Below are 23012 nucleotides of genomic sequence, written 5' to 3' on the forward strand. Positions count from 1 at the left end.
CATTTAACACTGCACTGACAGTAAAACACTGATTTATGAATCGGTGTTTTCCTTTGTAACCCGCTGTTATATACCTGGCATTCCTGGTTTCAAGATTCCTGGAGGAGCATGAGAACTATGTTCATGCACTTAATTACACAATACTAATGCATTTAAAGAGCACTCAGAGACTCAGTGAAGAAAACAGATAAGGAAAGGATGTGATAAATGTCCTGTCTTCCCTGGCTTTCTCCTTATGACTACTGATTTTGCTGTTTCCTCACTTTTATGTGATTTGTAAACATTTGGTCTTAGTCTTTTAAATTTAGGCTTCGTTATGTTGATGAATGACATCTCCAACAGAAAAGGAGAGAGAACCTTTACCTGGAAAACCAGACTTCCCTATCTTACTTAACTTGAACCCTCTACCCAGTGTCTTTTAACAAAATTGAAATACTTAGTCTATCACTGGTTTCTAGCTTGTCTCTGAAAACTATATGCCAGTTGTTTCAATGACAGTTGTCAACTTTAAATGTTCCTCCATCAGAAACTACAATTTCACCAGATGTCAAGTGGATACATAGCCGCAGATGCTGCTAAGTAGTGCCAAGACAGGAAACCCCTTGATACTTCTTCAACAGAAGGGGGCATGCAAACTTAGCTGGTTCTATATTTGGAATGAGTCCTCTATAATAATCTTTGAGATCTCACTCTGACCTGAGCTCTTTGATGAAGTCCTGATATTTTGTGGAGCTCCAAATAGTTGGGGAATTGACCAGCAATCAGAGAGAAGAAGAAGTGTGTTTAGTCGGGTCCCTAATACCCGCAAAGAGCAGGTACATGTCTTCTGCTTCTGCAGCTCAAAAGCCAGTGATGGCCATAATCTTTTTACTTAACTCAAAGTCGTAAGTTTTACAGTGATATCTATATTTCCCTATGGGAATATGTCCTTTAAAGTTGTGCGTTCCCATTTAGAGACACGGGAGGAAACAGATTGAGTAAATAATTAAGATTGCAAATAAGCCTTGTAATTTTCAGTTCCTTGTTGAATGATGGAAAAAAAATCCCCTTAAAACTAAAAGTTTTTATATTTGGTTTCAGTCCTTAAACAAACAATTCTAACTCTTAAGCTACGCCAACTGCCATTTTTAGCAATTGCTTTACTCTTTGTTTTCTATTTTAAAAGTGTTAAGAGCTCAATAGAGGGAGAAGTCTAAACCTATAAACATAACACAGTATGGGATGCTACTAAGTTCTTTGACAACATACGTTCAAAAGCTATGTAAATTAGAGTCTGAGTATCTGTTATTAACAATATATTTAAGTTAAATTGTATTGTTCCTGATAAAATATAATATAGGATGCCTACTTCATATCTGAAATTGGACATATTAAAGAAGCTAGATCTTTGCTCTTTATTCTAGTTTCCTTCTTAAAAAATCTTAAAAACTAAATGGAGAAATGTATGTAACACAGAGTGTTTATAATATGCATATAAGTGAAATTATCAGTAATTCAAGCATAAAATATAGCAGATTACTTTTACTGATAAGAAAACAATCTGTATTTTCTGACCCATTTTTCAATGTACTGATTCTAAAACAAAATACTATTCTGTTTTCTAAAGTTAAATGAATGTCCCATGATCACATACACACTTCTAAACTAACAGTTAAGCAATGAAAAAGAAAACAATTCAAAGGGATACTTCGGTATTTTTAAAAGTATTACAGGAAGATTACTGTTCTTAAAGTACCAGCTGACTTTAGAGATATACAATGCAACTGGCACATAAGAGTATACATTTGATTGAGAATGAACCATTAGCTGAACAACTTGCAAAAAAAAGTGTTTCCATGATAGGTTTGTTTGGAAGCCTTTGGCTACTTTTGTAAAAAGCTCATCATAATATGTAACTTCAAAATCACTTTTTCAAATAATTCTTCCTTTATGAAAATGAGACTGAAAATGACAAAATAAAGCCAGTTTTAAAATCCTGTTCTCTTTGCATATCTCCTTTGAGAATTCAGAAAATCCCACTATCATGGGAATATATGCTACACATGCCTAAAAGCTTTGCTAATTTTACCATCCATGTATTTTTTCCTCAGTTCCTAGCTGAATTTTAAAATTTAAACATTTATATATGCTAATTAGATATTAACATCTGCATTTTAAAACTGTCATTGAGTTGAATCAAGTGTTTATATATATTCTTCATCAAGCCTAACATATATTCATTATCAATGTGTGTCAAACACCTTGCTAATAAAAGAATGTGCCTTTCTTCCAGGACATGAAGTCTAGTAGGAGATAGACATCACTTCATTCTACCAGCATATACCACAGCCTGCATTCATTCAATGGGCATGTACTGCAGTCTGCCACTATTTTAAGGGCTGTAATTGCTCTAACTGCTATTAGTGTTTTGGGGGTAAAGATGAGGGACTTATAGTAAAGTAGGCGAAGAAGTGAGCATATCTAAAACATCATTTAAATAATAAAAGGCTTCTTGTTTTTAATAAAAGTTAACTGAGTTCTGTGCAGCTATGAAATTTCCCTCCCCTAAAATATTTTCCCCAAAATCATTGTTAGCATTTAAGAAGGCATTCAACTGGCAATTGCATGTAATTACTGAAGTTATAAGACTACATTAATCATTTTGCAAACACTAAATTTAAAATAACTAAAATAACTCCATAGTTACATACAGGAATTAAAAATAAAGGCATTACTTAGTCCATAACCAAGTTAGTGGAACAGAAATATTACCTATAATGATGAAAGTAAATATGACTGTCTTAAATGGTGCATCGCGCCTATTTTGGGAAATAATGTCAGGATTTTAGGTCTGAGCCGACCATCCAGTTATTTCATCAAGTTTGTCAGCAGAGCAGAAGAGATTTGTACACTTGCATCCGGGAAGGGAAGATTAACATTTCTATGCATGTTTTGTGTTGATGCCTTACTCCCTATTCTTGGCTTTTCAAACCTTTAAAGTCAACTCTTTGCATTTTAAAGTTTTTCTTTTTAGCGTTAAGGTCAATGTCAAGATGACAGTGGTTTAACTGGCCCCAAATTCCTCAATATATACCTGTACCTGTCTTCCTTTCCAGTAATTCAGAGGATGAAGAGATGGAACTAATCTTTTCCACTTCCAAAGAAATCCGTGATTAGGGGGATTCCATACACGAATAATTTTGCTTCCCCAAAAGGCACCATGTAGTGCAAAGTGATTGATACTAAAAATGGGTGCTTTCAATGTTAAGTCCGAAATGCAGCATGCCGTTTTCTAAGGCAGTGGTGACATTCCTAAAAACAAATTATTGGAGCTTGATGTGTGAGTGTGATATAAATATCTTCCGTTTAGACTTGGGTGCGTTTTAAGTAATTCAAAACTGACCAAAGCCTGCATCACGAGCTGGAAAACACTAAGCGCCCTGCTCCAGATGCCGGTCAGCCCTCCCTCTCAATACCTCCCACCCCTTTAAAATGTTGGCGTTGTTGGACTTGTGTCACAGAAGGTCCGTACTATCCTCTCCACCCTTCAATCAGTGCAAGACACAGCAAAGACGGAAAGTGCCACATAAGAAACGACTCTAGAGAGCCCACCAAGCCCGCGTCCGGGCCACGCATTCCCCAGACGCGGGTCCCGCGAGGATTGCGCCGCGGCTGGCCGCCAGCCCCAAGCCGAAGCCGGATGCTGGCGGGTCCCCAAGCGGAGTGTCCACCGGGTCCGCGCTCCCCGGCGCTGGCAGGCAGCCGCGTCCAATGTGGACAGGAGTGTCGGGGCGAGGGCAAGGGAAAAACGTGGTCTTCCCCGGCTTCTTTGGCTTTTTGCATTCTTCCCAAGTTTCTCCAACTCCAACGAGCAGCCTCGCTGTGTCTGCGAAGTTTCTAACGGGGGAGGCGGCGCTGGGAGCCGGCCCGGAGCGCGGGCGGGGGCCTCGTGGGTGTCGCGGGAGGAAGGGGCGGAGGCGCGCGGCCCCAGGGCGCGAGTGCGGAAGCGCCTAGCGGGCCGGGTCGGGGGTTCCCTCCCGCGGGGCCTCCCGGCGCGGACCCGGCCGCGGCGGCCGAGGTGCGGGCGGTAGAGGGGGCAGGCACCGATTCTCCCGGCCTGGGCTGGGAAAGGCGCGGCGGGCAGCTGGCGAGGAAGGAGGCCTCTGTCCTTTCGCTTTGCTTCCCGGGCCGGGCCTCTAGCTGCAGCCGCACTGCCGCGCGGGGGCCGGGGCGGAGGTCCCTGCCGGAGCCTCCCGGAGGGGCGGCTGCCCCGCGGGCGGGGGAACGGTGCGGCCAACTCGCGGGGGCGAGCCCGGAGCTGGCGGAGACCTGAACCCGGGGACCCAGGCCCCGCGGCGGTGGCGCTGCCAGAAAACTCGCTGCGGCCGCACCGGTCGGCCTACTTCGCCCCGGCTGTCCGCGCCCGGGACTTAGAAGAGCGCCCTGGCCGGGAAAGGTGGGGAAGGGCTTCGGGCTCTCTCTTGCTGGAGTGGGGTGCGGCACCGCCTTACACCGGCGGGTCCCCTAGGACCCCGCGGCGGAGGCCGGATCCCAGAGGCGGGGATAGGAGCCAATAGCTGATATAGACAAAAAATAAAAAGCAGCTGCACCTCATTGCGCATGTGCGAGCCTCGATTTTTTTTTTTTAATTTTTTGACGTCATTTCGCGATATCAAGTCCCAAGCCAAAATGTCTTGTGCATTGGTTACTCTGAAGAATAATGGACTGTATGTTCTGACTCCTGGAAATAACTGCAAAAGTACAGAGGGATGGTTTTCAAGGTTTCTGAAACCTTTGAAAAAAAAAAGTGTCTCCAGTTTAACCACTCTATCTGTCCGCTTCTCCCCTAGAGATGATCTGAGCGGAGAGTGAGCTCCGCTAAAACGTAGGCTAAATTCGAGAACACGGCGGCACATCTCTCATTCTTTCAGAGGAGATGCACTACAGTTTGAACCCTTGGTTTTTGACATTTCAGAGAAAACATCTAAATATTGCTAAAGCTGGATTACTTTACCTCCTACTCCAATATTACCTAATTTTTTTTACAGTGAAAAAATAAAAGTTCCTATGTGAACAATATAAAAGATTAACAACCTATATGAAGAAAATACTAATAATTTTCCCAAAACTAAGACAAATCTGGTCTTAAGGAATTGAATTATAAAGAAATGCTTTTTATTCAAAGAATGCTTTTTTTTTTTTTTTTTTTTTTGCCCTGGTGAAATAATATGTAATTGCTTATTTTACTTATAAGTCAAGGGTAACAGTCTTGGAAATTTACAAGCAAAACTAGACGTATGCAAGTAATTTCAATATATATATGGTCATTTCCCAAAGAGAAACAATTTACTAATAAATTCCTGGCTTAAAGAGTGTCTTGCAATACTAAAAACACACAATGGGTAAATGAAAATAGAGATCTCTTGTAGCCCAATTGAATAGAAAAACATTGAATTTTTTAAAAATGTGGTTTATGTATAATGCCTTAAATGTATGGCAAAAGTTTAAGAAAGAAACCAAGTAACTGAATCAGTTCTCTTCCTGGGAAAGGATATTCCCAGAACCCACTACAGACCATGATAATAGACTTTTGTTGCACTAGAGTCTCTTTTTGGGTTTAGAGAGGCTATATAAATTGTGTATATTAAAGTTCAGGAAAATGCAGTTTCCTAAGTCTATTTTAAAGGTTGCTTGCAGAATTGAATGACAAGCTTACTTTATTGTCATGAATTTCCTAAAAAGTGTTATCCAAACTGATAAGCATTTCAATAAGAATTATTTGAGCAGAATGATCACTTGGTGAAAGTGAGGGGAGTTCCACTGAATCTAGTAACTTCCATCTCCTTAGAAAATGATGGGACAGTTTGAGAAAAACCCAAATGAAAATGTCTTAAGAAAACTGTCATGAGGCATATTTAGAAAGAAACAGCTGGTAAACGCATTTTCCCAAGCTTACTGTAACTGAGTTCTTCAGTTACCCTAGAAAACCTGTAATGTATCATGTTCAAAACAAAAACACTCTCCTGAGGTAATTACTGATAACACTAATTTGTCTGATTCATGAACAGCTATTAATAAAAGCTTCTGAAATATCACTGTATCTTCTCAGTACAATTTACTCATAAGTTTTTTGAAAGTGTACTTGCCGAACTTAGGAGTTTTGTTGAGAAGGCTGGAAAGAAGTCAAAAATTGAGTGGTAATAAGATTCTATAGAAATGTAACCGATTCCAATAAAAAGTCCTCTGTACGGAAGTACATTATGGAAATGACGTGGTTGTCAGACCTAATTGCTTGGCTTTTGAGTCCTCAGAGAAGAAATTCTACAGCCTTAGGGGTGTAGCCTCAAAAGCAGCAGCGTTCCTGGTTTCAGTTTAAATAAAACAATGAAATCCATCATTATTCAAGTCAATAGCGATAATTCACATGAATATGAATGCACTTTGATCTTATCCTTCAATTCATTGAAAGACAGTCGTAATGAAAAAGGGAGATAATCTCTTTAACTTGGTCCAAAGCAAGTTGTTGGAGCTTTTCTTTCTTGAAAGACCGTAGAAAGGAACTTTTCACTAAAGCCTTGCTTTCCTATTTTTAAGATGGTGATGGGGGTGGTTTGGCAAGCTACAGGTCGTTATGCTCCCTCTAGGAACCAAGCAGTGCTTTCTTCTTTTAGGTAAACTGTCTTATTTAATGAACTTGATATTTCGTGAAGCTTAAAGGTGAACCTCTTTTAATAACGTATCTAAGAGTCATTTCAGGAGGCAATAATTTGAGTTTACCATCACTTGTGATTGAAACATACTATTTTCAGTATGCTTAGAGCTTATTTAAATTAAAGAGGATATTTCAAGGTCTTAATAGATTTGCAATATCCAACGCTAGATCCTTAAGCATTCCTGTCCAGCTGTAAAGACAGTTAATGCCATGTCTGTGCTATAAGAAAGTATGAAAGCACTTTAAAATTGCACCTTACTTGTGGCTATTCAACCAAATTTTCAGACACTAGATGAGAAATTAGCAGTTTCAAGTTCTTATGTACAATTTATCATTCTCTTTAGAATCCTGGAAACATCTGTCAGATATTTTAACATACAGTATATGGTATTTGAAATATAATGAAGTAAAACACTCATTAATGAGAGTATCTGATAATGCTACCAGCTTGGAAATTGTTTAGCTTTTCATTGAGTTCATTAAAGATATCCAAGCTTTGTGCTAGTTATCAGTAAGCTGGGGTTTTTTCCTAATAAGAGTTGTTGAGACTTCTGAAATTCCCTGGAAGTCCAACAAATATTTGTTATGTTCAAAGGACTCTGAAGCTTACAAAGATGAATAAGGCAGGTGCTTACCCTCAGGGAGCTTTAAACTTGGAAATTTCAGCACATTTGTGATTTACAAGAAATTTTAACCCATTAAGACCACTCAGCTAACAACGGCTATTCAAAGCCGGGACAATTATTAAGAGCGAAGAAACTTGGCAATGCACATATTTCCCGAGTTATCCTAGTAGCTAAATAAAAGACTTAGCTGGATACTTTAAGGACTTTTCTTCAATAAAACCTGCTTAAAACATTAACAAGAGTTCTCTTGTTATAAAATGTTAAATTGGTGTCCTAGAGCTACAGAAAAAGTAGATCCCTCAAGGGTTAATGCCAGTCGTTTTCTTTATGTTTCAAACCACGCAGTCCACACTGCCAAGGGTTGATGCGGATCATTCAATGAAATGGAAAAAAAAAAAAAAAAAATGTTCCATCCACTAATGAAAACTAGTATCCAGATGCAACAGTTAAGCCAACGCAAATGGTTACATTCTGGATTTCATGCAAAATATTCGTGGTAGACGAAGAAGAAAGATTGCAGCGGGTGCTTGCGCCTGTGGCTCTAACCCAGAGGAAAGCCACTGTTACCAAGCGCAGACGCAACCATGAGCTCTTCTTTGTGTCGATGTTATTAGAAAGGGAGTGGGCGTTTGACTTCTTTCTTTGGCACCACCCTTATTGCTGATGTCAAGAAAAGCTCTCTAATTGGCCACTGAAAAAGAATTTCTGATCAACTCCGCGAAGAGAGCACCTGGGGCTGGGACTCAGCGACGCGCCCGGATTTGGGGGCCTCAGGTGCCCGCTGCTCGCGGCGCGCGCCGCACTGTGCGCTCCCAGCCGCCCCTATTGTCTGCGGTGGGGGCAGGGCCCAGCCGGGGGCGCTGGCTTTTGAGCAGAGCTGAGGATTTTGGAGGCTGAGGACCGGAGGTGGGGGCGAGAGATGTCACCGAAGGCAACCCCCAGGGTTTCAAATGCTCGAGCCCGAGGTGTAGGAGGAGGCAGAGGTACCAGCGGCTGCGGCGGCGGCCCTGGCTGCGAATAGCCGTCGTGTGGTTGCTACTGGCAACCGAGCCTCTGCCGAGCGCGCAGCCCCGCAGCCCCTGGAACGAAGGTGGCGAGGGAAACGGCTGCGGCGCCGCGGCCGCGCCGGCTTGCCCCCCCACCCCCACCCCAGGGCTCTCGCTCCCGCCCGCGTCCCGCAGCCCCTCCGGGCCTTGACCGCAGCTGTGCGGCAACGAGGGCCGAAGGGCTCTCGGGTTCGGGGCGTCGCTGTCTTGTAAGCGTCAAGTGACTGGCGCCCTCCGCGAAGGCAACATGGCAGCTCGGGCTCCAAGAATGGGATCCCTGCGGTCGCCTGCGGGGCGGGGGTGGCGGGCTCCCATCTCTAGGCCGAGAGTGAGCCCTGCCCGCGCCCCCAACTCCCAGCCAGGCCGAGCCAAGGGAACCGCCCGCGTGGCCTCGCCTCGCCTTCGCCCCTCGGCCCTTTGTTCTCCACTGGGCGGGCGCCTCACTCTTCGGGGGCTTTTCATTAAAACCTCGAAGCCTCGGCCACCCGAGGTGGTGACATCGGCCCTGCTACCACTCAACAGAAATGCCTGGCATTCCCCGTCCCCGGGGGGACCGGGCAGAGCAGGAGGCGCTGAGGCGGGATCCCAACCGACCCTCCCTGCGGAGCCGCCTCTCGTCGGGTCGGTTCCTTCCCGCCAGGCCTGAGCTCGCCGTTTCCCCTCCTCACCTCGGAGAGGGGTAAGGCGGGAGACCGGGGAAGGGACACGCGGGCCCAAAAGACAATGCCTGTCACACCCACTACCCCAAGGAAATGAGATTCTCCCGGCGGGGGAGAGAAAAGCTGCTGGCTCAGAGTCGTCCCAGTCTCGAAAAATCGGGGTGCCAAGCGCGCCTTTAGGTCTGCGCTGGACTCCATCAGGCTTTGGCGCGGGCAGAAGCCGGGGGAGGGCGCCTCACAGAAAGGACCCCCGGCGCTCCCCGGGTCTCGGGCCGCGGCGGCTGCACCACCCGGGGGACGACCCGCGCCCCGGAGCCGTCCACCCGGAGCGCCGAGGGGGGGGGTCGACGCCCGCGGAGGAGGAAGGCCAGGGGGAAATTTGCATTTCGTAAAACCGCGGTTAAGAAATGACGATGCCACGTAGACAAGCCAGTTGTGACGTTCAGCACAACGTGCTACTGAACTACCGAGATCCGCCACCAAATGGCGGCTCCGGCAGCCTGCTGCACTGATAAAGAGGACTCGCCCGCCGTCGCCCATTTTAGGCCGCTTTCACTTCTCCGCTGATTCCCCAATCCCTTTCCCCAAGTCGTCCCTTCCTCTCCCGGTTTTAGGGCGCACGGGTAGCTCTCTTATCCGAGAAGCCTCTGTGCTCTGGGGATCCGGCAGGCGCGGGCTCTGCAGGAAGCCGCCGCGTCCCGGCAGCTTTCGGAGGCGATGTCCCAGCCTCGGCCCACCCGCTCCTCTGCCAGGCCGGAGGAGTCGGCACTCCCAGGGTCGCCTTGTCCGGGGACCTATTTTGGCGTCGCCTTCGCGTTCCGAGATAAGAGCCTTTGCCCAGATCTTGAGATTCCCGCCGCGCAGCCACCCCTCCTCAGCCCTGTCACCCGATCAAGGCTCTTTCCCAGGGGATTCGAGTGTGTTCTATTAAACGAGCCCAGCGGGAGGACCCTCTCCCCTAGGCCTTTCCAGTCACAGACATGAAGTCGCTTTCGGGAACCTTCAGGGTGGCCACTTTATAACTTTATGATTTCATTTAAAATCATCCAACAAAACCCCAAACTCCAAGGACACCTCGTTCCTTAAGGAGAAAGGGCATTGATTGGACTCGAAGAGGGAGGAGGACAAAGAAAGGTGATTATCGGGCCTGGCTCCTGGTAGGGCGCGCTCCCGTGGGCTCTGTCCGCGAAGCCGCTGCCTCCCCGAGTGCGGGTCGTTTTCCTGCCCGCGCTGAGCTCGGGGGACAGGGACCCGTCGCTGCGCCTCGGCCCGCCGCTGTGGAGGGCTTCGGCGGGAAGGGGGAGCACCTCCGGAGGCGGCGCGCACCCGGCTGTAGCCGCCGCTCGCCACGGGGTCCAACTTTGGAGAGCGACGTCGTTCCCCCGCCCCTCAAGCCCCTTAGGGCCTGACAATCTCGCTTTCAAATTTGGCGGGATCCGAGTCCGCAGAGCCGAGGGCGGCGCGAGGCGAGCAGCGCACGCGCAAAATGGCCTCCCGGTGCCCCGCGGCCTTGGCTCGCGCGCCCAGCAGGGCCGACTGGGGTGGCGCAGTTCCGAGCAGGGGACTGGGTTGTAGCTCTTTCCCCTACTCTGTGAGATGCTAATTAGAAAATAAGGAAAAAGAGAGGGGCGGTTGCTTCTTTAAGGTATCTTTTTGATAAAGGTCTCCCTTACCAGGGAGGCAGCGCTGTGAGAAGAAGTCAGGTGATTTCCTCCAGGCCAGTGTACTGTGCCCTTTCCACCGGGCACTAGAACCTAAGAAACCTGTTTTTTTGGAATGCCGTGGGGGTTTCCCACCCTAATCACCCTCGCCTGGGCTTTATGGTCCACTCCGTGCGGTGCGCCCCTCTCTCTGGCTTAGTTCAAAGATCTTCCACTCCTGAGGACTTCGGACCTGTGACTTGGGCTCCTGGACCGACTTCTCCACCTGCACTAACCTCGGTGTCCGTCTCGGCCACCATCCCATTCCTGGCATCCCACTTCCCGACGCGCTTCCCTATCACCCGGGTCTGGCAGCCTCTTCTCTCAACTTGAGTTCCGGCTAATTTAGGACAGAGTTGGAGATCTCCAAATCCGCACCAACGTTGAAATCACGTCCACGGTGAAGTTTGCATTCCATGATGACCCGACAATTAGAGCAAGAAGTAGCATTTTACTGAAGGGTAGGGAACAACACCTGCTACTTTTGAAAGTAACTTCGAATTGTCTCGGAAGGGACATTGTTAAAGGCTAGGGGCTGAGGAATGAGAGTAGTTTTAACTCCTTTGTTGGAAGTTTTTATGAAGCTCTTACTATTTATTTGGAGGGCTAAAGCGACTTCCGAATGAGTTTTCCACTTGAACTTCTCCAGAACACTTCTCACAAGAGTCCTACAGAGGAGCCTTTCCAGTGATAAATATGACATGACTTCTGATGTCGTCGACTTGATGAAGACAGAGTTGATAGTGAAGTTCATGTGAGACCTCTAGAAATTGCACACTAAGAAAAAGAAACTGGTGCAAATAAAGGAAATCCGTTTCAAGAACCAAAAGAAGAAAAAACGTTTTAAAAAAAAATTAACTGCGGAAACAGGAAACACTCAACTGTGTAAACATTTTCGGAGACTTTCATAATCAAAACTGGGCGATCTTGAGATTTGCAGGGAGATCGGCTGGCTCAAGGTCTTCGCGGTGGGTATTTCCAAATCTGATTCGCTGCAAGGCTGTAATATGTGGATATCTCCTTCTATTCCTTGTAAAGAACTGGAGACGTCTCCTCGCTCTGAATTCTGTAGTGCTAATTTACCTCAAGGGTTTTTTTTTTTTTTTTTTTTTTTTGAGGAGTCATAATTTTTTTTAGAGCAACCTTCCAAAGTATTACCTGTGTTAGTGTTCATTTTGTACATGAAGAAACATCCTCAAGTGAAATGCTGTATCTCAAGAGCTTTAAGTTGGAGCTGGGTTCAGTGATTTTTGCACCACATTAGTGTCTTAAAGGCATAGACGGTTTTTGAAAAGGGTTTAATTAGTATACTGTTAGATGCAGCACAGATCTAAAATGATGTCTAGGCGTTTTTCATATAATTTGATCAAGACCCTTTTGTTTTGGATAAAACGCAATGAAGACTGTGTGGGGAAAACAGCCAAAGTATTTTAAAAATCTTATGGAGCCTCCATTCCTACTAAGTTAAATTAAATCAGAATTTCCAACTATCATTCTTCATGCATTAGGAAGAAAAAGATCTCATTTATCAAACCTTTAAAATACAAAGAGAAATGGAAAAATTAACAATTGCTTCACCCCAGGATTTTAAGAGACTGGATTCCATGTGCAGATTGTTTCTAAAAGTAAATCCTATCCCCTCAAAAGATACCACAAAATAAAGTATTTTAAAATACCAAACGTCCTCCTTTCGTGTTGGTCAATGTAAGGCGCATTTCACATGGGTATTTAAGTTCCTATTGTTTTCGTAACAAAACCTTAATAGGCCCATACAATGAGTGTAACAAGATTTCACAAATTAACTGCACCTTCAAAATATTCAGAAAAGAGGAAAGGATGAAGGAAAGTCCCTAGCAGCTTATTCTGCCAGTTGCATTTTCCCTCCAGAGGTCCAAATAGTATCAGGAATGGATATGGAAATAGCAATATGGTTGGCAGGTTAAGACAACTGAAGGGCAGTTGTTTTTTCAATGCAGTGCAATTAACGGCCGGCAATTTTAAAAGCAAAAAGTACTTGTAAAGTGGTATGCATGTGTAAAGCAAGATAGATCACTATTTACACAACAGCAACCAGACTCATTTTTCTCTTTGCATTTAAGCTAAAAATCTGTAAAATCAATTTAGGCATTTTCTCTGTAACATTTTGTTAGCACTAACTTTGTGTTCTAGAATATTTTCAGAAGCAAAAGTCAAACTTAAAGCTGACTTTTCCTGTACCCTGCTTTGGCTACTAAAAGTTACAAAGTTAGCAGCTTTTGATATGGGTTTTCATAAGGTTGAAATTTTCTAACATATTAATTTAGCAAACGTTTTTAATCTTAATTGTCAAACTGTAATAGCTGCTTATTTAAGAATACAAAACATCTTTCATTCATAGAAAAAATTTTGGCTGAAATGTACTTTTAAGCTTATGCCATTTTCTAATTGAGAAAAAAATCTTTTCAACTAAGTAACATTTTCACATATGGTTAAATAGTGCTAAGTAAGCCATAACTGCAGTATCTGATTAATAAGCAATTTCAAAAATCCATCATAAAGCGATTGAGATGTAAAGTTTGAATTGCATGTTGATCTTGTAACTTGGTTTTATGTAAATCAAATGACAGTCCACTAGCATTTAAAGTTTTTAGCCTTTTAAAAATATTTTTTCATTCTTTATATAAATGATCATCCAAAGTAAAAATATCACTTGACACTTCCATTAACTTTTGTCTTAAACATCATGAAAAACTTAGAGCCTAGAAAATGAGTTAAATTCACCAAAATTGGCAAACATTGGTAACTTTTACTTCAAAGATTGTAAATAAACAGATACATCTTTCAATGGGCTTTCAAGCAGTTTTACAACAAAGCACGTACTTCTTAGCAACATCACTATAAGACAGCAATGTATTCTCTTTAATGTTTACCTGTTGTAATCCTCTATAGGGTTTCCAAAACTTCTGCACATTGTGCTTTTCATATCAAATTTTTATTAAAGATCTTAGCTATTTTCTAAATGAATATCCTTTTTATTGGATTTTTTCCAATTACAAATGAAATTTCATTTTACATCTATAATTAGAAACAACACTTACAATGGGACTGTACAAATTTAGGTCAAAATAAAAATATATGTATTTTGTGACTTCATAAAACATCCTTTACTATATCTTTAAAGAAAGCAGAAGTAACAGCAATATATGTAAAAGTAATGATTTAATGACTATAAGCAAGACAAAGCAATAGAATTGTGCTTCTTTTGCAGACTGGGGACAATGAAATGTTTAGCTACAATTTTCCCATACAAACATGAAACAATATTCATATAGAATAAACACCCTCACAAATAACTGATGGGTGATGAACACACACCAAGTTCGACCAAAGCAAAAAACAAACTGAAAATTGTTGGGTGGGGTTATTCATATTTTAAATTCAACATGCTTGCTCCATTTAAAAATACCTGTAGAAGCTTATAATAAATAGCTTCTACTTCCAGACACAGCAGAGAAGGCATATTCCATTGTTAACTGTAAAAGCAACTCTTAAATTTGAAATTCCTGCTATACCACATATTAAAATAACTTTAAGATAAAAAGCCTTCTTTCAGCAACTTGCTGGTTTATTTAAAAAATTGTTTTAGAATTACAGTGATCAATATGCATTTTTAAAATACAATATTAATTCCATCATAGCCAATGGAAAATTTACACGCTAAAGTTAAAGGTTTTTCTTTACTGCAGCAATTTTTAAAGTAAACATGTATTATTGGAGAAAAGTATATAAAGAAAAGTATAGAAAGTATAGAAAGATGTGCCAATTGCTTCTAATGGAACAGACTTCAGAATTAGATATCCACGTTAAAAATATTATTTGCTGGTAAGCAACGCTAAACATAGGTTATGGGTATCTGCAAAGGTCGAACCAGTTGGGAGAATTTTAACAATCATTTCTGAATGCATGAAACACAATATTTCTTTATAGCATTTATAAATATATCATACAATACTGTTTCCTGTTATGTCATATACCAATATGGCATTGTACAACAAGCATAATGCCATCTGATTCTTACAAAAGCGAATCATTTAAACAAGTCAGTAAAATAAACGGTAGTACCCGCTTTTAGGCATACAGATTGTAAAACTGAAGTTCACTTTTCTTTGATCGGTTTTGCGTAGCAACAGAGAAGTATAAATCAAACAGGAATCAAAATGGCTAAATATGCAAGAAATCGTTATTCACAGTGACATGGCTACATAGAATGCATTATTCTATGCATATTCTTTCCGTTGGTTGAATTTCAAGATAAAAAGCACTTGTTTTCTACAGGTTCACAAAACAGCATAATAACAAGAACAATCAAGGAGAATGTAATGTAGGCGTTAGTTGAGATTAACAAACTATGGCCCAATGCTTATGTCCACTGCAGAGTATTTCCAAATCCAAACAATGGTTACAGAAACCATTTCCCATCTTTCCTAACACAGAGAAAAAGTCTTGCCTGCTTTCCAAGAAACCAATTCTTTGTAACAACAATCTTTCTTTTCAATTAACGTCCATAGGAGTATCACATGTAGTCCATCTTTTATAGCCAAATTTAATGTCACTACAAAAGAAAGCAAATTGGACGATAGTCACATGTATTAGCATCTATAAAGCTGTAATGGCATGAAGATATCTATATAAATCAGGGGTTTAAAATTTTTTTCCTTAACAGTCTCAGGTATCAACCAGAAGAAGTTGCTGATGACCCATTTACTGATGATTTTCGAGGTCTATTGGCAAAAGAAGATTGGTGGTTACCGCTGGGGCTGTTGCTGGTTCCATTCATAGTACTGGAAATGTGAGGAAACTGTGGATGAGGAGACTGCACTGGAGTACTGGGGCTAGGCAAACAAGAAGAGGTGGAGGGAATACCTCCTGCTGGGCTGTTGGCCTTGTCACTCCCAGAGTCACTTTCCAGTTCTCCAGTATTTGTCAGTCCATCTCTCTGATGACTGATCTTCATTCTTTTACAAGTAGGTCGAACTCTGTATTTCAAAGGAAGTGGACCATTCTACAAAGTTAAAAAGAAAAAAATTACTCTTAATTATTTAAATATAGTTTACCATCATAATCTAACAACAGACATGCTACTTACCCTTCTCCAGGTATAAATGTAGGCAATATCCATTAGTGTATAATAATCCTTTAAAGGTTCCTCCTCATACATGACATCAATCTAGTGAAAAATATTTTTATTAGGTAACAAAAGAACAAAGGTAAATCTACATTTTTTGTCATTTAAATATAATCCAAAAGTGCTTTAAAAAGCACATTCTCTAAACATTTTAACAAAGAAAGACTCCTTCTGAAACTTCAAATGAGGAAAAAAATATTTCTAGAGAGTGTTAAGGGATTTGTTTTCATAGCATAAAAGAGAACGCATACCAAATGTTTTAAGATAAATTTCAACTTTAGCACTAACTTAACATTTTTTTCCTATTGCTTTTTTGGGTTCAAAATTCAAAGTGAAAAATGTAATTAAAACTGTAAAATCTATATAAAATGCAAGAAGAATATAAAAGTAGATACCTGGAAAGTATTAGGTATGTCCATTTTACTTCTGAGAAACTTTCTTAAGTGCATCACAGTCATTGCTGCTGGGCATCGTAAATATCTTTTATCATTCACCTAAAAGTACATTTAGAAAAGTAACTTTTTTCAGTTACTTTCAGATATGAAGTTTCAATTTGATTGCTTTAATATGATAAAAGATACTAGTATCAAACAAAATTGGAGGTGACCAACCTCTCAACTAATTACTTTGAGTTTACTATCATTATAAATACTAAATGAACAGATTCCTAATATAATAAGCAAACTTCAAGCATACCAAAGTATTAACTGTGAACTATTTAAAATATTTTGTGAGACTAACAATCATACATAAAATAAATTCTAATTATTAAATATCACCTGTAGACGTTTCTTGAACATTAAACATGACCATTTTCTTCTATTTAACAGCCGAATATTCTAAAGGGCAACACAATCCCTGATAAAATCTGGAATCCAAACAATGTTTCGTCTATGTTTTTGTAACATGAAACATACCTCCTCCTTAGATTTCTCTTTGTCTTTGTTTACTTTCCGATCCAATCTAAGAAACAGAAAATTTATTAGTGAAATAATCTAATAAAACATTACCATAAAATAGATTGCCTAAAGATTTTACCTGTTCTGGTCAAAGAATTCAATGGATAAGCTTATTATCTCATCATCAGTTATAATTCTCTTATCTTCATCTGCAACCTCTCCTCTATCTTCATTAGAGCCATTGGCAGCTATAATGATATAGTGAAATGTAATTTTTAAAAATTAGATAGCTAATATATTTTATATATAAGAGGATGGAAGTGGTTAAGTCAATTTCAATAATTTTAATTCCTAGATAAGCTCTCCCCACAAATAAAATGTCTTCCCTCCCCTAAAAGGTTTACCATCAGCAGAAGGATGAGCTGCATAAAAATCCCTTCTTCTCTTCATTTCATCTGAATGGGGAAAAAAAGATGTAAACATTTGGCATAACACAAAGAACTAATGAATAATCTCTTTAAATTCATTTTCTAAGCAAGTTACTCACTTTTGAAAAGCCCTGGAACTAATTTGTATACAATATCTTGAAGAGTTTTATCTGACCTGAAAAAGAATTAAAATAGAAAACTATGAATTAAGATGGCAAGAACTAAAAATGTTCATATGTTTCTGCAGTCTTTTTTCATGCTATAGTATTTTACTTTATTGTGATGCTGTCTATAATTATATTGATAAGATAAAAATTAACTGAGAATAAAAGTTCTCTGTATATACCACTTTTTAAATCAGTAGAAAAATATTTTATATTCACTAATAAATTCTTCACATTTGCTAAGTCAAGAGAAGTGTGCCTTTCAAGTTACTAAATTAAGCTAATATGAATAGAGAATGAAGAGGAAAGAATGGAAGCCCTTTTAAATATTTATTCTTGCCTGTCATGAAGTCCATAAAGCAATGCAAAAAAGATTAACTAATTCAATTTGTAAAGGACAGTTAGAAAAAAAAATCTTAAAATCACTTGTCTACTACTAAACTTTGTCTAAACTTGGTCACCATTAACATGGCAAGAAATTAAACGGCTACCCTCCACAAAGCACACACATATTAGGTATGTATTCAAGAGTAAATTTTCTGTGAAGAAATAAAGAGCGTAGCCTTCAGTAAATTATACAACTTCAATAACAATTACAAACAAGGAATTTAAACAGTTTCCTACCTTATATTCAGTAGTGGTCTGGTTTTGTGAACTTGGACATCACAAATAGGACAATACTTGCTGGTCTCCAGGTAACGAACAATACACGTTTTACAGACTAGAAGTAGAACATGTAAAGTTTTTTTTATGTTTAGAAATGAGTGGATAAAGCATTGGTGTCAGAAACCGAGAACTAGTAGAAACAAGGAGGTAAATGCCAAAAAGCATTTCCAACTAAATAAACTAATTCATACCCTGAGAACACATACACTGCATGCTTGTAATACAATACATATTAACAAAAAGTCATTATATGCAAGAGAAGAATATAACTTCACTTTGTACCAACATTCCCACAGATTGCAGGAATCATTAATAGTTTTCAAATTTCAGGTCGAACTGTAAAATACATGATACAAAAGAGAACTAAAGCTCGGTACTTACAGGAATGTAGACATTCTATTATGGTTGTGGCATCAATGAAGTACCCTCCACAAAGCACACACATCAGGTGGGGATTTAGCTCAGTGATCTTGATTCTCGTTGTTCGATGCATTTCTGCTTGATAAAAAATCCTGCAAGACACAGAAATAATAGCCATAGTTCACAGAACAAGAATGGAGATCATCTAGTAATCACACACCCTGAAACACTGAATTCAGAAAACCCATTTAACACTGTACAGCTGGGCTGTCCCAACGTTTCTACAGAAGGAATTTACTCATCAGATCGGAATCACTTCTACCAAACTGATGAAAAAGGATCCAACTAACGTTACTTCTGGTCTTTCAGATCATTCCTGTAGGAAGAAGAAAAGGTCTGGGGTGGGGGCTGGGAGCTGAGCGTATTAGGGTCTCTTTCTTCCATTTGTCCTCCAGCCCAGCAGCCCCAAGGCTGCTGCAGACGCCACACAATCCCCGCGGATATTTACCAACCACTAGGGCTTGTTCCAGCTCTCCAAATTTATTATAAAACTTCCTCAAGAATCTGCAAGCGAAAATCCCGGGGTTCCGGTTGTTTTAGACGGTTCCAGCAAGCAGAACCTGGCACGTTTTTACGCGACGCGCAGGGAAAACAATTCTGCCCTCCCTGCATCCCTGGCATTTCCGGAGCCGGGTGCCGGGGCCGCAGGAGGAGCACCTCCAGTCGGCCTGGGCCGGGGCCTGAGCGCGGCGGACGCCCGGGGGCCGGGATGCGAGGGGCGGATCCGGCGGCGCCCGGGGCTCCGTCTCGCTCCGGATTCGGAACTCGCCTCGGTCGGGGTTTCCATAGCAACTTACACTTACACTTGGCATCCGGCCACCGCTGCAACTCCGCGCGGAGCCCGGCCCGAGCCCCAAGCCTCGGCGGGCGTGCGGGGCGGCGGGCGGGGGAGGGGCGGCGCGCCGCGGGGGCGGGGCCGGCGCGGGGGCGGGGTGGGTGCGGCGACGCCGGGGGGGCGGGGCGGCCCCACGAGGCCACGGCGCTGGGGAGCTGGGGAGCTGGGGAGCGGGGACTGGGGACCAAGTCCTGGGCGGCGGCGACGCGGGAGCCTGCGGCAGCGCCCGCGAAAGGAAAATGCAAACCGCACTCCCGGCCATTTCGGACACTCCGGGAGCCTCTTTCCACGTCGACTTGGTGCGCAGAGCTGGTTTCAGATCTCGACTCCCTCGGTCTGTCCTGTCTGCAATCACTAGGTCAGAAATTTCACGAAGGGATTTTTTGAGAATTGCCAACTGTGCACTTAGCCCGAAACCGTCAGGGCTCAAATTGCAGAGATGTTTATTGAACCGAACCTCTTTAAAACTTCTTTCTCTAATGTGACGCTCTCCTGCAGATCAAATGAGCGATACAAAGTTTTGGAAAGGCTGAAAACTGAAATCTGTTTTACAAGAAGAAGAGGGGGCAAAGCCCAGTGTTTTATTTGAACAAACTATGCTGGGGGCAAGAAAAAGTACTTTAATCAGTACGATAGTGACAACATGTACAGAACCATGTGACCAGCCCATTCCCAACGCTAAATCAACAGCTTGTCAACCCATAGCAGCGACAGAAGAGAAAAACAAATGTAAAACCCCCCATACGATGAAATGATATTCCCAACAGGTATCTCTATTACAGGAAAGTCACAATGGGGAACTGTCAGCAACAATACACCAGCCGACAGTCAGGGAAGTCAATTACTTCGTGTAGTATTCTTAAAAAATAAACTTCAACCCCCCTCCTTCATTCATTTCAGAACCTGATATAAGACTAAGCTTTCAGACCTCACTGAAGTACACTTTTAAATCTTCCTTGAATGGAAATCCAGGACCTTTTGAAACTTGCAGTAAGATGTACCTGCGGTTTTAATTCCTAAGGTGTATTAATGCAGTAAAGGGAAACACCAATCAACACAGCTCAATGGCTGAAATTAAGAGCTAACCTCAAGAAAATGGTAAAAAACAAAACAAAGCCTCTCTTATGAAAGTGACCACAGTGGCAACTGGCGACCTCTACCAGAAAACTTCTGGTGTGACGACTCAGTTATCTTTGGATTACTTGTTTTGGAGAATACTGTCAACATGTTAACATAAATCTAAGCGGGGCATAGAGGAGTTGCAGGTAGAGCAATGTCCCTAAAGAGTAGCAATATTTAAATCAAATTGTACTTGGTAAATTAAAGAACAGCCTTCTTGGTGCTTAAAGAAAATTCTCCTTCTGAAACCACAGGATCTTTCCTAGAAAGATAGTGAGGTAATACTTCTGTTTGCCTGTGAAAGCATACTGCACTAAAAAACCACTGATCACAAAGTTCATGAAGGGGCTCCAATAAAAATAGCTGCCTTTATTTCTCCTCTACCTTGCAGAAAACCAACGCCACACAAACACAAGTATTAACAAGGAGAACAATCAAACCTCAGTGGAGGATTATCTACCGGTTTGCTTTCAGCATTTAAGTCACATGTACTTGACCAAAAGTCTTTCAAATTCATCTTAAGTCTTAATTCACAGAATTCCTCTACCTCAGTTCAGAAAAATTTGGTCACAATCCTGTGACCATTTATAATGCTAATAAATATCACTGTTACTTATATAAAAATCAGTTCTTTATGTTTTTATACTATTTGAAAGTAGTGGCAACCTAAGGAAGACTTCCAAAGTGTTTGACGTGCTTGATAAGATTTGAGAAACAATCTCTTCCACCACAGAAGTGAAAACCTTCCAGGTTCCAACCTAGAAAGTGCCAGTTAAGCAAGCAAAAATGCACCAAACATATTATGGTAAAAATACTCAACCGTTAAAACTTGCCATTGTAACACACTCAGTTGGGGCTGTCAGTTTTTAGGTGGAGGCCTAACACCAGGAATGTCAAAATGAAGGAAAACAGAAGCAAGTTCTAGTGTTAACCATCAACTTGCCTATTGCAATCTAAGAAATGCAAATGAACTCCATAGCCCCAGTTGGGGTTCACAGCCCAACATAAGCATGGGTAAAGTTGGGGTTAATTTGACTCCTGGAGAGAAATTTGCCTACCTGCACACTTAACATACATCCAAGAAATTAGTGATAGAGTATTAATGGACTTATCATGTACAGTTAAATGCTTAATTTTCTTACAAAAGCTTTAAGTGTATGCATGCATACACAGTGACTTGTATATGGCTTTAAAGATACTTTTACTAGGCATAAGACTCACACAAGTAGGTTATTTCATGATGTATGGAATTAACTCAAATCTAAAAAATTATAATTTTGTTTACAAAATCAACCAAGGATTTCTGATCAGTCTACTTAAAACTCAAATGTTAACATATAGAGTCTCATAACTTGTTATACACTGTCAATAATTTGCATCCTTAGGTATCAACTCTTTCGTGGAGCTTATAATGTGTTTCCAGAACATGGGAGTTAAGGTTCCTATAAAATATACGTTGAACTACTCATAATGTTGTACACACCACCAACCTACACTTGCATTTGGATAAATATGCTCGGAATTTTGCCCACATTAAGGGAAGGGGTTAATACATACTTCTCTTTCATATATTGAACCGTGACCACTAAGCCCACTAAATCCTTTTACTGCAATTGGTAATGATCAAAGTCTCTCTACTTGTTTACTTCCAATTATTAACTGTAAATCTCTGGGAAAAAGATCATGCCATATTGCTGTCAAGCCCAAGTGACTGCGTAAACATATGCAATCAACTTTTTAGTGCTCCTTTCTAAAGCATCCCTTTGCCAAATGACCTATGCTGACATTTAGCAAAACCTATAAAAGGTAGTGGACTGGAGTCATGATGCTGAGTGCATCCCTTCTACGTAGAAGTCGAGAGAAAAGTTGCAGTCTCCAAAAGAGGAAAAAAGAAAAAGGAGAGAAAGAAGTAGTGAGAAAGGAAGCCTCCAGCAAGGCTAACGTCCAGTCACCATCTTCACTCCACAAAAAGCTCCAAATTTGAAATGCCCACTTCCCAGGGAGCACCTCCCAAGTGATGTTTAGAGCACTTATCCAAGACTCCCAACACACAACACCTTGAAAACTTTAGCATTTTAAACACAAATGCAGGAGACCTTGGAAACAACTGGGAACCGCCATCTTACCAGCCATCCAATCTCACACAAGTGTCCCCCCAACTTAAGTTAATAACATTTTTGTCGGGGCTCTCTCCAGCCTAACACCCACCTTGGCGGGTTGGCCGCCTCCCACGCAACCCGTCCCTATAAAATGGGGGCGTTCTCTGGGGGCTGGAGCCCCTCCAGAGCCCTTTCTTCGGGAGAGGAGGGAAGCCACTTGACCCAAGCAGCTCCCGATTTCAGGATCCCGTCCCCGTTTCATCCAAATCTACCTCTCAACAAAGGGCGCTGCGGCCGGGAGAGCCGCCGAGGCTGGAAATACGAGTGCTCCTCTTGGGGGCCATGTGCGTCGCGAGGGTGCGGAGGGGCGCCCGGGGTAGCGGGGAACTAAAACGTGGGGCCGCGCGCGGCGCGCCGGGGCTGAGCGGGCGGCGGCGGCTGGAGCGGCGCCGAGCCCTGCTGGCGGCGGCGGCGCGGCGCGGGCTGCGGGTCGGTC

General features: G+C 42.1%; 1 protein-coding gene across 4 annotated transcripts in view; it reads right to left on the reverse strand.

Moving 5' to 3' along the window:
• Positions 1-13487: 13487 nt before the first annotated feature.
• Positions 13488-23012, reverse strand: part of BMI1 (BMI1 proto-oncogene, polycomb ring finger) — a 10558-nt gene continuing 1033 nt past the window's right edge. The window contains exons 1-10 of one of the 4 annotated variants that reach the window (XM_025395575.1): positions 22789-22886; positions 18425-18555; positions 18002-18098; positions 17333-17388; positions 17190-17240; positions 16925-17033; positions 16804-16849; positions 16282-16380; positions 15848-15928; positions 15196-15763 (exon numbers count right to left, since the gene is read on the reverse strand). In XM_025395575.1, the coding sequence (XP_025251360.1) occupies positions 15434-15763; positions 15848-15928; positions 16282-16380; positions 16804-16849; positions 16925-17033; positions 17190-17240; positions 17333-17388; positions 18002-18098; positions 18425-18536 (981 nt within the window). In that variant the 5' untranslated portion in view covers positions 18537-18555; positions 22789-22886 and the 3' untranslated portion in view covers positions 15196-15433. Of the gene's footprint in view, positions 15764-15847; positions 15929-16281; positions 16381-16803; positions 16850-16924; positions 17034-17189; positions 17241-17332; positions 17389-18001; positions 18099-18424; positions 18556-19260; positions 19344-22788; positions 22887-23012 lie in introns of those variants that run through there. The other 3 variants (XM_025395573.1, XM_025395574.1, XM_025395572.1) reach the window with 3 other exon arrangements.

The sequence above is a fragment of the Theropithecus gelada genome, chromosome 9 (genome assembly GCF_003255815.1).
Source record: "Theropithecus gelada isolate Dixy chromosome 9, Tgel_1.0, whole genome shotgun sequence".
Taxonomy (NCBI): Eukaryota; Metazoa; Chordata; class Mammalia; order Primates; family Cercopithecidae; genus Theropithecus; species Theropithecus gelada.